We start from the raw sequence: 15172 nt of genomic DNA, 5'->3' as shown, positions 1-15172 counted from the left end.
AATGATAGATCATGCCAGTGAGTAAAAAGAGCTGGTGTGAAATCCTGTGTTCTCAGAGTCTTGGGCATCATCTGCTGTTATGGTTAAAAATACGTTCCCTTCTCTGGCTTTTCAGTTGGTGAGCCAGCCTATATTGGCTCTGAAACTGTGGTTATACTGGTTGATGTGAATCTTGACTGTTGATTTTTATTTCTCTTTTCGCATTTTTTATTATACATACATAAAATTATGAGATCATAATTGGTCTATGAACAGATGATGAACTCCATTTATTGACAATCTGCAATGTAGAATTTTGTGTGAAATATAATATGCTAATGAAGAAAATCAATATGCTTTGGAAAGTCTCAAATCCACATTTACATCACCTTCATCTATGGAACTATTAAATTATCGCTTTTTATGCAATACAGAACACACCTGAATGAATAGTTAGAATTGTATAGGACTTTTTCTTTAGTGCTGTACATTGCCCATTTTTATTAAGCTTCAAACCTATCTCTCAATGTCTAAACTTTATTTTTTCTTTCATAGCAGTAGTTGCTTTGCTGTATTGGACTGTACTTCCTCTTCTTCAACTGTTCTTTTTCTTCCAAATTCCTACACCCTAAAGGCATATGCATCACGTTTTTAATTCTCTATTGGAAGTTCCATATCTGGTTACATCAGGGTTGTGAAGAGGGGAATGATTATCACTGATTTTGAAGATATTTACAGTTATTAAGAATTTTCTTTTTTTCTCCCAGATTTTTTTTGTGATATACGGGACACAGAACTGGACAGGGTGATAGGTAATATCATCTAGATTCCCTTTTAATTTTAGGTTGGACCAGGTGATCTTTCAAGATCACTTCCAACCTGGACTGTTTTAGGATTTTATAATTACATTTAAATAAATATATGTATCCCTTTATTTTGTATAAGACGCATATGATCTTAATATAAGAAAACATGACTAAAAATTAAGAAGTACTAAAAAAATCTAGAACTATATAATCTGAGAATGGCATTTCAGTGAGGATGACTGTTAGGGTTTCAGCTATAATAGGAACTTATTGTGTTGGACACATCAGGAACTTAAGGTGTAGGAATTTAATTTGGTATGACAATTTTAAACAAACTTGATAATAACAAAAACTAGCTTTATGTTGTCACTGAGATGAGAGGTTATGTCCTGCATACATATGGAATTGCAACCCCTTTAGGGTAATGACTGTATCATCTGTCATGTCTTAGCAAAACTTGGGAGGTGTGGGTATAATAGTAATGGTAAGGGACAGACTTTACTCCTTTTCTGAGACATTACTCGTCTCAGAAAAGGAGGTCTCAAATCAATTTCATGCACAAATCTTCCATAGTATCTCTCAAATAGAAGTTTATAGCAAAAGTTTCAAAGAACAACTCACATCTTGAAAAATCCATTTTTAAAAATCTTTCTGCATTCTTTTCATTGAGTAAAATCTCCTGTATTATTTCTTGTGCTTTTATATTTGCTGTCTCTTTTTCAGCTTCCTTATCATCATGCCCTCCATTATGTTGCTGTCACTTGAGCAGCTCATCTATAATTCCTTAAACCAAGTGTTGTGGGCTCTCAAGATGCCTTTTTCTTTTACCTCATAGTCTGAAGAACGAAGCTAAATCAGTGATAAAAGATCAGTTTATTTGATTCCCAGTGTCAGTTTGCAGTATATGTAAAAGTCTCAGTGATGAATACTTCCTACAAATTGGTAGGTTTTAGATTTTGGTTAGGTGTGTGTAACTCTTAGGAGTTTGATATTAACAGCATAACGTCAGAAATGTTTTTCATGAAGTTAGAGCTGGTGAACTAGAAAGACTATTACTCTTTTCAGTTTAGAAGATTTATGTTCATAATCAAATGCACAACAAAAATTAATAAGTTATGTTTGTCCAAGGAACAATAACTTCATAAAATTGTGTTCTGCTCTGGGAAGTAAAGTCTCAGTGTATGCACAGTATTTAAAAGTTCTTATTTCCTAGATATCAGAAGTGATATTTATTTTATTAGAATTATCAATGCCCAGTTGAAGGGTTTTACTTTTGGATTGAGATAAATCCTATTATTTATAAGGAGAATTTCTTGATGGTTTCATGGCAACACTTTAAATAGTGCAAAAAATCTCCAGTTACCAGAAATTAACTTAGCTGAGAACCTGTTCACGTCCTGATACTCTGAGAACAAACCCAAATTCCAGTAAAGACAGTTATTTGTTTTTTTCTCTTTATTATGGGCTGAGTGCTATGAAAACTGAAGATGACAGGCTAAGATGACAAGGCAGATAAAATTGAAAGCCATTCTGAAAAAATCCCAACAAAACATGCCAGTTTATCGTGCAATTTATCACTTTTTTAATCTTAGAATAAAAATTGATGGCCAAATTGCTAATCAGTGTGAGCTGGCTGTCTGTTATGCCCAGGAACTTACCTTTATTCTGCCTTCTAATTCTCAGAAACAGAGAACTTAAAGTGCATTTAATTTTAATGGTTTCTTCAGTTTTGGATTTGGAAGAAGTAATGCACTGTGTTTTAATAATTACTCTATACAACCTGTTTGCAGTGGAACGTAACTTACTATGCTAAGAGTCTTTATGAAACTAATTTTACTTCTCCTCCATCTGTTTATCTCTATGAGAGTTCCTAATGAGAAAAACCATTCACATTACCATGAAATATGGGGATCTGTATGCTTTAGGAGTGTAAATGATAATGTTCAAAACTCTCAAGTTTATTTTTTCAGCTATCTATAGAAAACTCCTATTCATTCTGTTCAGAATGATTTATGTATTATATATACCCCTTTTTTTTCCCAAGGTTTTCTTGTCAGACTTGTATGGTAGAAGTTTTTTTGTATTTATGAGTTAAGCTCAAGAGTGTAGTTCTGAGTCAATTACTAGGCAAGTATTGGATCCTGTTATAAATTCTCCTTATATACAAACTTAAATATTTGCTTCTTCAACAGTGCTTGTGAGTTTCTCACAAATTTTGGGTACTAACAACAGAGATTTTTTTCTTGTCTGTAGTGGGCACTTAGAGCAGTTTCATGCCCTCTGGTTTATTTCAATTATTGGATACTGTGCATCAACTCACTTGGAAAGATTCCACAGTCTACTTAGTAAAGCTGTCTTTCTAGTGAATACTGAAGGTATTCTGGAAAAGTTTTTCTAAAGAAAATAGATAAGTTATTTATGTATCATACTGACTCTTTCATTGTATGAAACAGTAGCTATCACTGGAACTTTTTTCATTTCCCCTTCCTTTTCATTTACCTTTGTGGTGGGTTGACCTTGACTGAGCACCAAAGACTTGCTCTCTCCATTTCCCTCCTCAGCAGGACTCGTGGAGGAAATAAGATGAAAAAATTTATGGGCCACTCAGTAGTTACCATTGTGGGCAAAACAAACTTGAGGAAGATTAATTTTTTAGGAATTAATAAAATAAAAGAATAGTGAGAAATAAAACCAAAACTGAAGCCCCCTTACCCCTACCTCTCTTTTTCCCAGGCTCAAATTCACTCATTTTTCGCTGGTTTTTCTGTCTCCTTCTCCACAAAGCACTCCATGGCATGGGGAAAGGGAGTTGCAGCCAGTCCTCCTCCTCCACTTCTTCCCTGACCTTGATGTCTGCAATGACTTTTCTCTCATGGCCTTTTTTCTCATTGTTTTCTCTCACAGCTGCTGCACAGCTGTTTTGTCCTTTATTAAACATGTTATCACAGTGGCACCCAAGGAGCCAGCTGGGCCCAGCATGGTGCAGCCACAGCCTCTCCTCACCATGGCCACCCCTCAGGACTGGCTGTGGCCTTGGAGAAACCAACTGCACTGAAACACACAACAGGATTGTAAATATTGGTTTTGCTGTGACTCTGAACTGAAGCTCTTCATCTTGCTCAGTTTTGCTCAAATAGCTCTGAAACTGTTTATTAGCATATTGATAGTTTTTATTAGCATACAGTAATGTTTGCCCCCCCAGAGGAATAATATGATCTTTTGCTTGGGGGGATGTGATTGAGTGATTTAAAATGATGTGGCTCTGCACACAATTTAATACAGGCGCTGCAACATGTCTTGTATATGAAAGAATGCAATTTTGCCAAATGAACTTATACATTTTATTTGGTTATGGAAAAGGTAAGATAGTTTGAATTTGTGGTTCAAGTTCAGTAAAGAATGTACTGGGATAGCCATGATTGGCAGCCGAGTATCTTTTGGTGAGGGTCCAGTAAATGTAATTAATGTGTTATGTCATTGTCAAGCTACTACTCACAGTTTTAGTCTACCATTAACTCTGAGACTGTTCTTTTATTTACTGAATTATTTTATTTGTGACTGTGCAGCCTGTTTCCTACTTCCACCAAATCTTTTCTGTAGGATTTAAGTTGACACTGAAATTATTTATACTGGATAACAGATAATCATCCCAGCAGCTGAAGACAGCCAGCAGATCATGCACAATTCCTGAGGCATTCCATGGTGGATTGGGAAGTGTTATAGTGTAACTGAAATTTAAATATGCTTGTTAGATGAAGGATCAGCCTGTCTTAATTTTCCTGATTTCAGGGACATTCCCAGAATACCCGACAGCACACATGCACAGCTGGAGTCCAGTAAGTTTCAATTGTGGGGTAGGAAAATCTTCTCTCTCTTTTATGCAAGCACAAATAGACTGAAAAATGTCCTCTGCAGTCAGTACAGGTCTTGTCTTTTTGTCTATATTTGTCTCAATATGTCATCTTACTGTATTATCTATCTACCTTTGTTTAATAATAAGCTATCAAAACAGAATCTTGTGATTTAGGTTCAACATTGGTTATAAGCTTAGATGAGTTTTGATTGAAGAAAATATAATTCTAACTAATATATAAAAACATTAATAGCAATTTTTAATTCCTGTTCTCTTGCTTTGCATTTCAATAGTATCTTATAATCTAATGGGAAATAAATGTTTTTGGTTTACAGCCTGAGTGATAGCTACTTTGAACTCAGAATACCCTTTATTAGAGCCACTCACTGGTACTTAAATTGACTAAACCCATATTTCATGTAGGGAAGAATAACTTGTTCTTTGGCTTGGATCTGATAAGATGGATTTCAGCCTGGAGTTATTTTTTATCATTGTTTTAGAATACTATTATAATAGAAGCCATGAATAAATGAAATGGCATAAGCTTGATTATAATAATATGAAAAACTCCTTCAATGACATTTTACTCATTGCCCAATTCTTAAAATTAATTTTATGTTTTGTGAGATGTGGATTGTCTTTTGTATTTATAAAAATACTTCACTTTTCTTCTATGTTTTGTATGTCAAAACTTGTCCTCTGACCATTTTCAGACCTTGTAGATTTGAAACAAAATGTACAAACCCATTGCGTACATCTTGATATTTTTGTAAAAATCTAATTAAAAATTAGTTGATTGTACGAGATAATAAGTCAGAAGACTGAATTCATTTGACCACAGTGAAGTGTTTATTTTTGGACCTTCAACTTACTGACATAATTACAGTCAGAAATATCTGAATAATCTATATTCCATTCTATAAATAAAAGCTCCTGATTGCATCTGATCACCAAGAGATTGAGTATCATCATTTGGTAATTTTAAATAGATTTTAAAAACTGATATTTATCACAGTTTTACTGCATGTTTGGTAATATTTCTACCATTTCTGTTTAAAGAATGTTGAAATATATGCATAACTTCTACTATGTATAAAATATTTTTCTTTATAATTACAGGTTCTAGTTCGTTTGAGTCTCAAAAAATGGACCGACCTTCTATTTCAGTGACTTCTCCTATGAGTCCTGGCATGTTAAGGGATGTTCCACAGTTCTTGTCTGGACAACTTTCAGTATGTAAACATTTCATTGATTTTAATGTTCTACTTTTTGCAGCATATACAACTCTTATTGTAGTGCTAGCTACAGAAATTTCTTGTTAAACTAGCTACATTTTTTGTTTAATGCTATACATCTCAGTGTAGGCAGGAACAGAATTTCATAATCATATTCCTTTTATTAGCTTTTTGAAATTTGATATATACATGTATATGTATCTGGTAAGCTAGACTGGTAGAGTCAAATTTTCAGAAGGGTCTTATCTTGGCCTCTAGTTATGTTTGTGCAGTTGAGAGTAAACATTTTTTCAACTGTCATACTTGTGTGTAGAGTTGGTAGATTTTATTACCTGTGTGCCTGGATGTTACAACTCTTTATTTCTTATGCACTAACTTTCATATATAACTTCCCCAGATATCCCTCTGATATTTTACTCATGTTGTATTCTGTGTACTGATGTTACTCAGTTTTGTTCTTCACTCTCACTGAGAAGAAAGTTCATTATGTGAATATTTTCTTTTAAAGGGTACTTTTTTTTTAATAAACTGAAAAAGTTGGGTTTTGTGCATCTTTCCATGTTATTTAAAATTCCAAAGTGTGATTTTTCAAAAGTGTTCAGGTGAGGCCCGACATATTGAAAAGGAAAGGCAAATGGAAGGGAAGCAGTGCAAAACTGATGTTAAAGAAGTTTGGAAATGTCACATTCATGTTACTTCCAAGTTTTATATGTTGAGTGTACCATAAAAATATGAATAAAATCCAAGCAGACTGTTTCTAGGTCTCACAGAAATGGTTTATGGTATGGATAGAGGAGACAGAGAATATTTTTGTCTCTTCAGTGGCCATGTTGGCTCCATCTTGCAGTGCATGAGACATTATTTGTTTGCTCATCAGAAAAACCATTTACAATACATAATTTTCTGTAGTTGTTGTACTTAACTACTTTGAAAGATTCAATCATTTGCATAAATGGAAAACGAAAAATCTTGACTGCAGAATTCAAAGTGCTTTGCAAAAGTACAATGACAAGGGAACATGAACTGTCAAAATACACAGACCAAAGTTTCTAAAAACCTTATTTCTACAAGACAGTAAAAATTGTTGATAGGGGAGACAAGGAAGAAATTCCTTTTTTCTAAACTTCATAAAAGATTAGGCTGTCAAAAAGTTGCGGTGTCTAGCTCCCAGCAGGAAATTCAAGAGCCAGAGTAGCTGCTCAGTTGACCAGTGCACACACACGATGGAATAATTGTTCAAATAGAAACTACATAGAACTGACTTTCTCACTTTCTCAGTTTCAGATCAAAATCATGAGTTTAAGATTAAGATTTTTTAGTAAAGTCAGTAAATATTTTGATTTAGTGGCTTCATAGGATACTGAGGTTTAAGGTATATAATCACAGTATTGGGAAATTTTGAGGTATATTCTATTATATTGAGAATAACAGAAATCCAAAGCTTTTATTTCTCAGAATGTTATACAAAATGCAGTGTTTACCTCAAAAAGGCATAATTCCTAATTTTATTTATTTTTTGAATGTTTCAATATATAAATGCCTATTCTAAAATGTTTTTTCCATCTAAGGAAATCCAATAATATTACGAGACATTAGAAAATCTTTGCTTTTTTTTGGTACTTCCTTATCTACTGTTTGCAATTATATTCAATACTCCCTACTTCATATTATCTCTTTCCCTCAGAGAGCAGCTGATATCTATCTGAGAACACAAAGCTCCAGCTGGATGAAACTGAAGTCAGAAATCCTCTGTAACTCTCTAAAGTTGCAATTTAGACATCTAAAATTAGTAGGCAGTTTGAAAGTTTGGAAGCTGGCCTTGTCTGCCCAGCTAATGAAACAATGGAAATAGCTGTATTTCATGTTAATCATGTTAAGGGCACAAACCAGCTCCTGCTGCTGTTGGGTCAAGACTTTATGAGGGAAGTACTAAATTTTTGCTTTGCTAGCAAAGATGGCTGTCATAGTGTCTGAAGATGCTCTGCATTGGTGGCAACATGAGGTCTAAGTGGGTAAATTGCAATGTATAGGCTAAATGCATTTTTAGAAATAGAGGACTTTAGGAGAATTGAAGTATTCTACAGGAAGAGTGTTTTCAAAACAATCAATGTAGTTTCTTTTTGGTCTGATCCTTTAAGATAGTTTTGAAAAATTAAAAATGTTGTGACATCAGATTTGGGTGTTTATGTTCTTGAAAGTAGTATGATGAATAATTTTTCCTTCACTTTTTAATATTTGGGTTTATCATTCTACAATTTTTGGAAGTTTTGAAACTTTAGAAGAGATAGTGAAAAAATTCTGTTTGTAAAGTTAGAGATGTTTTGAAAAATTAGAATAAACTATGAGATTTTCTAATTTTGGACCTTTAACAAAAGTGAAGTAGTAAGGTAAAACTGAATTTTAAAGTTACAAAATATATTTTATTTTGAATGCTTCAAAATGGATGTGCTTCAGTATTTTGGTTTTCCATGTCTTAACTGTCTCTTTTCTAACAGAACAGTTGATGGATCATATATTCATTCAAAATAGCTGAGTAAGGTAGAAATGAAAGGAAATACTAAATTCTGAATGTAATTGTGAATGTGCTCTTTGTGGGGAGTGCCTAGACAGGAGAATAACTACAGAACCCTGGCAACAAATGATCTGTAAATTAGTAAATGAGGATGCTGTTTTTTGTGGAAGTGGTGGGTCAGTGATATTCTGGGTGATGGTGGCTGAATTCAAGCAGGTGTGATGGATCTCAGGGAACAGATGAAAGGCAAGATTTTGGAAGTGTTTTCTGTATTTTCTGTGCCTTTGAACAGTAGCATGTATCCTGAGGGGTTGCTGTTAGTGCAGCTGTGGTTACTGGCATAGCCAGTGAAATACAAGAGATGTAGGCAGAAATGGAGATAACAACAGTTTGGATGAAAGTCTGAAGTATTTAAATGAATACTTGAGTATAGGCTTATTCAAATAGTACTCTAGATCCTTAAAGCATTTTTATATGTAGTTGGAATTTGGAATCTATTTCTTTATGTTCAGTATGGTTTTGGCTGGTTTAGCTGCAGCAATGCCACTGTAGCATTCAGGGATGTCTTTCTCTGTCTGTTCAGTCTTCCATGTTTTCCTCTGTATTGGCACTGGTCTGTGTAAATGTTTTCTTTGTGGAGGTCACAGTGTCAGTCTAGAGCTGACTAATAGGATTGACCACAAAGTAAACCATTGCACATAGGCAGGAAATCCTCTTTACATTAATAATTATTCTGCCCAAGTACATATTTAATTGAACAAATTATGTGCAACTACAGTAAACTATTGTGTGTTATAACTTGCTAATATTATTTATCCATATTATCTGTGTTTTATTTATAGCACTTTTTATTTATGTTGTTTTTCAGGGGAGTATCTGTTTGTTATTGCAATTATAGTTTTTCTATTATTTGCTTTGTCTCATTCCTGTTTCTGTTTTTTTTTCACTGAGTTGTTTTTCCTTTAATGTAATTTTGAAAAAGTCAAAAGTATTCTTTGTATGTTGGTGCTCTTAGCTTAACTACTGAATTTTATCTACATTTTTGATACTGTATGAAAAGTATAATTGAAATTCTTTTCCAATAGTTAGGTTTGGGGAATAACAACATAACTATAAGACCATGTAAATGGATACCAGTATAAAATCACAGTATTAAATTTTTGTACTGGTGGAAGTTCTAGCAGAAAAGGGGTGTCATTTATAAAATTAATCTATATCCCTGTACACTTGAACCATAGAACCACTTCAATAGATTTTCCATACATATTCAGTTTATAAAGCAATAAAAATAAAGTTATAGTAATTATAGTTGTAATATATGCAACATAATTGAAAGCCTTTATGGTATATTATGAAGGGCCTATATGTCAGCACATCGAGGGGATGAGATCAAGTACAACACATGCTACCCCTCCCCTTTCATGTGTTCTTTTTCCTTTTCTTCCTTCCCTTTGTACCTCTATAAAATTAAATTGCTGTTGCTCTAACACCAAAACCTGGAAAGTTCTAGGTAGTGCACACAATGTATTGATTTTCCTCCATTTCCAAGGCAGAATATGACAGGTGAGAACCCTTGGTGCATGGTGGGAGAGATTCTTGGGATTGCAATATCCTGTGATAATTTATTTTTTCCCTTGTAAAATGGAGCTGAAGCAAGCTGAAGGTCTACTTTTATTGTGACTAGGTCACATTCTGACACCCTTAACACTGGGCTCTGCAGTCCTGCCTGTGCAGAGTGGCAGGAGAGTGCTGCTGCTGCACCTTGCAGAACGCAGGGAGCACATCAGACAAAACCCGTGATCCAGACTGCCAAATTTTCTTATGTATCCTCTTTCTTTGATATAAGAACAGATTATTTCACACATTTTATAGAACAGATTTCTTGATCATCTGTGCATGCCAAATAAGCAAGGAGGGTGGCAGAAGCATCAGCACAGTGCCTATTTCCATGCTTTGAGTACATTTCTAATGGAAGTGAATATTGAGTAGTAGCTTCTTTCTATCATTTTGAATTAGAACAATAATATCAGGAAAACTGAGCATAGGTAAAGGAGATTCCAACCTGTCAGATGGCTGTGATTATTGTGACCTACTCCATGCTCCTGTTCTCCCACTCACCAGCCCTCTGAGGTATCAACAGATGCTCCTTTTCCTGTCCATGTCCCATACTCTGTACCAATTCTGTGCCACTCCATTAGCTGCTGGCCTAAACTGAAGGTGGGGAGTGGTTGCTTGGAATTTGCAGGTAGTCCAGGAACTTGTGTTGCCTGTTCTCGATGTAGTCTTGATGAACCCGCTGGAGGCCACAAGGTTGTATGTGGTCTGAAGTGTTACAGCACAAAAATATGTTATAAATGCATCTATATATGCAGTTTGTTAAATTTTCTAGATCCCATTTCATGCAAGGATTTTGTGTGTATACCATAGGTCATTTCTGTTGTGATTGCTAGAGAGTTGAAAAACATAGATTGTACCTTCCCACATGTAAAGTTAATATCAGAGAGCACAAACTTTCTTTTAATTGTTTTCTAAGTATTTAGGAGGACTTATCAAAGACATGACTCTTAAAATTGCAAAAAAGAGAAAACCTTTTCTTTTACTCACTTTCCTAAGTAACCAAAGCTGTCAGTATGTGAATTGTACTTGTTTCTCTCTGAATATGCATGTACAATCTCCCTGAAAGAGATGATCAACCTTACGTTTCCTACCCCACTTTTAAATCACACTTTGCCTACCTCTTGTTTCTGTTACATGTTATTTCTAAATCTATTGTAAATGTTGTCTATAGACTTGCAAAGAGAAATCCTTGCTTGTGGGGAATCAGTGGCAAAATTCCTGCTGACTTCCCTACGGCAAGAATTTCCACCAAAGAGTTTTGATATGATTTGGTAACAGATTTGCAGATTTAATTTATGCATTGCATTAAAATACTTTTTGTTAGATAAATATGTTGTTGGTGTAAAGCTGTGTTTAAAGTAATAGTTATGTGTCTTTGTTTTTACTTTTGGTCTTTTAGTTTCCAGCGTGTTGTCGTTTTTGGTTTTGTTTTATTGCTTTTTCTTTAATTTTGCTTACCAGAGCCAAAGCCTTAGTAGAAGAACAACGCCTTTTGTTCCTAGGGTTCAGGTAAAGACTTCGTCTGCCTGACAGAAACTAAAGTTGTGGGTTTTTCTTTTGTTTGTTATGGAAAATGCATAGTAGGAAAACGTTACATTATAGTCCGTTTTCCCATATTTTGAGTGTGTTGCTTTAAACCATATTAACAACTTTCATGTCATCTTGTGAGCAGCTTGTAAAATTCTGCATGGGGGTTAAAACATTAAATTTAAATTTAAAGAGACATCTAGTTTTTTCTAGTTGCCCAATATTAAACTGAAACAGGTTTCAATAGTGATGATGACTATACATCCCACATACAAAATTTGTGCATTGTTAAGGCAATAAATAATTTTGTGCTTGAGTTTATTATGTAAAGATGAATGTCTCTTTAAATCATTCATTATCATTACTTAACATATATTTTTTTTGCATTTTCCACATAATAGTAGCGCCTTGAGTAGAAGATGGGCAAAAAATTTGTACCTTGTTAAAATAAACAAATTTCTTGTTTATGGAACTTGGTTCTTGCATTTTTAAGTACATCAATATAGCCAAATTTTACTTGAATAAAAAATGAATTCTCCCATTGTCTTACTGAATTTATTTAGCTTTGATATTCTGTTTAGGTACAAGTTGTTTGCCTTTTTTTCATTAGGAAGCTTCTAAGGTACTATAGATTTATGCAAAAATAGGTTTTACTAATATTTTATAATGCTTATCTTGCTTTGCTGCATGTTTTCTTTTTTTTTTTTTTAACCAGAATATTATCTGATTTTCTTACAAAATATCTTTATGGAGATGTTAATCTTTTGTGTGGCAGCTTTATAAATGTTTTTCTTTGATTAATTGACCAAAATGTAAAGGATGACCTAAGTGATCAGAAAGAGATGACTGAATTTCATTATGAAATGGAAAAGAGATCATTTTTTTATAAAGTAATTCTAAATAAGACTGTAATTAAGACATCAGATATGACTCATATTTGATAAAGTACACTTTTTTTCACAACGCAGTATTCTCAAGAGTATTCCTTACAAGTGCCTGAATATAAATTCAAAAATTAAGAACTTCTAAAGAAAAAAGAGATTATAAAATAATGCCTTGATTGTATGATTTAAAGCTAATTTATTATGTGCTATTGACATAAACTGGCTTTGTATGAAAAATTTAAAACATCCTTTAGCATGATTAAGAAAGTTGTATTCTGCTCATGATAATGAAATCAGAGAGGTACAATTACGAGTTGTTAAGTAGTTCATAGAGGTAAATATTATATAAGTAGTTTTTTTAATATTTATTTTCTTTTTATATATGTGCTAAATAAATTATAAGTTATATGACAGTTGATTGTTCAATTTAAAAAGGAAATCTCTGCCTGAAATCTGCATGTTTCATGAAATACTGTAATGTAGAAATGACATGTAGTAGTTCCATATTTTAATTCCATTATACAAAATAAAGACATAGACATAAAAGTTGTTTGTTCCACTTAGACTAATATCCTCTCATGAAACAAAAAAATACTTTACTCAAATGATTATGGTAGTTGAGAAAAGAAAAGAAGCGTCGTTTGCTAGAAAGTATCTAACAAGAGGTGAAAATATTTAAGGCTTACTTGCTCACCCTTTGGATGCATTATTTTTTATATTGTAGGTAAGAATTGTCCTTAGACCCAGTTTTGTCTAAACAATCAGTGCCTGTGGAGTCCTTGTGGACCTGTCTAACAGTTTTTTTTGCAGAGCCTAGTAACAATCTATGCTAAACATAAGGGTTTTGACAAGAGTTCCTGAAAAACTCAAAATTATGACATTGGCAAAATCATTGCTCCTACTCTGAAACAAAAAGTCATTTCTCTGCCCACTTTTTGTGGTGATAGTAGATAGTATAAAAAGATTAATGTTAGATATAGTTACCAGGCAAGCTGCTGAAAGAACAGGAATTCTCCAGTGGTCTTCAAACAAGGGTATTAGGAGCAGTCCAGCAGCAGTGCAGAATTCTGGTTACTTTTTTGGCATGACAAATTCACTAAATCAGAGCTCTGAGCTGCTGTTTACGGTTGTCAGGAAGTATACATTTCATTGTGGGCTGAGGTATAGCTGTGTCTGTAGAACTCCTTACAAGAATGAGAATCTCCAAACATTCTGTTTATACTTATTTGTTTCATCACTCTAAACAGGAAATGTGTATCTTTATTCTTGCTTGCATCTTCTTTACTTGTTAGTCTGAAACTGATCCTTTCTGGCAAAAGCTCCTCTTCCACATTTCCCTCCATGACATTCCATTCATCTTCTACCTCACTGGGTGATTTCATAGAATCATCATTATTTCATTGGGAAGAAAGACATTCAGTTTCTTTCCTATCAAATGCCCACTGAGCTTTTACTAATTTTACAGTACTTGTAAAAGTGCATCTTTATTTCCTGAACTTTTAGATTCAGTTTGGCTTACCAGTAATTTTTAAACTTACAGAGTGATGCTTTATGAATCTCTGTAGGGAAAAATCTGTTCTTAAAATTGTGTTTTCTATGCAGTATCTCTTGTTTACTTGGCAAAGCATTCTTTTGAGCTTGAGTTGCCTCTGGATTTTTCTAACTTCAAAAATTTCAGCCATCCTTTTGGCTTTAATACAGAACATCAATATATTTGATCATGTATAAAAATATATAAAAGGGGAAACCACTAAAAAAGAGATTTAAGAAATAAACATAGATTAGGGCAGCATAAATACTTCTATAATTTCCTGGTCTTTATATCCTACACGCTTTTCCATTTGACAGTCTTTTCTTGTAATTGTTCAAGCATATTAGACAGCAGCTGAAGCAGAAAGCAATAGTAGCTTGATTTAGCAACCCTCATTGCTCAGGATTTTTTAGAGGTGTGTTTAACAACATTCAAAAGTGGCCTCAGCTCTGCCACAGACATCACCACCTCAGGGCAGTTTCAGCATCTACATAAGCTTAAGTCCAATAAAAAGATTACTGCAAGTATTTTTAAAAATGAGCTGAGATTTTTTTTTTTCAAACAACAGATCCCACTTTGGTTTCAGAATAATGTGAGAAAGAAAATTAGTATATAATTTTAAAATAATAATAAACATAATAAACATCTGTGTAGGTTACATGAAATATTATAATGAGTAACAGAAGAAAAAAAAAAAAAAAGCCTGGCCAGCTGTCTCTAAAAGCCAGAGATGTTTGAGTAGGTTGTGGTGGTAAAAATCAGCTGTAGGGCAGATGGTCTCTCCCAGTGGCATAAGTTTTATCTCTTTTCATGAGATTCATGAAGTAACCCTTATATAACAAAGACATAACTGTAACATAGGATTTAAAACTTCAAATATTCTCTGTTTCTAAATCTAAATTATGGCTGAAGATATGTTTTGCCTGTATGTCCTGTGTATAAAACTACATTAGAATTGCATAGTTGAGGAAGCAGTCACACGTTCATGAGATAGGAGTATAGGAAGTGCAACAATAATATTTTCCAGATTTTCTTAACTGATTCCCTTATCAGGGGGAATAAGAGTAGGGGTTCCTTATACATGATTACTTTTTTTCTAAACTCTGACCTCAGTCAGTCCTCTAAAATTTTTAGTGAAGATGAGATCTAATAGAAAAAAATGAAATCTAGTAAACTGAATTTATATCCTTAATTTATGTAACTTACACTAACTTCACATAAATTTGAG

The 15172-nt window shown here is 33.6% G+C and overlaps 1 protein-coding gene across 50 annotated transcripts in view; it reads left to right on the top strand.

Annotated features, from left to right (window-relative positions):
- Positions 1-15172, top strand: part of RIMS2 (regulating synaptic membrane exocytosis 2) — a 445153-nt gene that overhangs the window by 235326 nt on the left and 194655 nt on the right. For 32 of the 50 annotated variants that reach the window (XM_071421444.1, XM_071421418.1, XM_071421443.1 and 29 more), the window contains 3 exons: positions 4575-4621; positions 5758-5870; positions 11464-11511. In XM_071421444.1, coding sequence (XP_071277545.1) covers positions 4575-4621; positions 5758-5870; positions 11464-11511 — 208 coding nt within the window. The remainder of the gene's footprint in view (positions 1-4574; positions 4622-5757; positions 5871-11463; positions 11512-15172) is intronic. The other 18 variants (XM_071421429.1, XM_071421423.1, XM_071421446.1 and 15 more) reach the window with 1 other exon arrangement.

The sequence above is a fragment of the Agelaius tricolor genome, unplaced genomic scaffold (assembly GCF_023055355.1).
Source record: "Agelaius tricolor isolate 1412-34295 unplaced genomic scaffold, bAgeTri1.0.p SCAF_2, whole genome shotgun sequence".
NCBI lineage: Eukaryota > Metazoa > Chordata > Aves > Passeriformes > Icteridae > Agelaius > Agelaius tricolor.
This window is presented reverse-complemented; position numbering and strand designations above follow the sequence as displayed.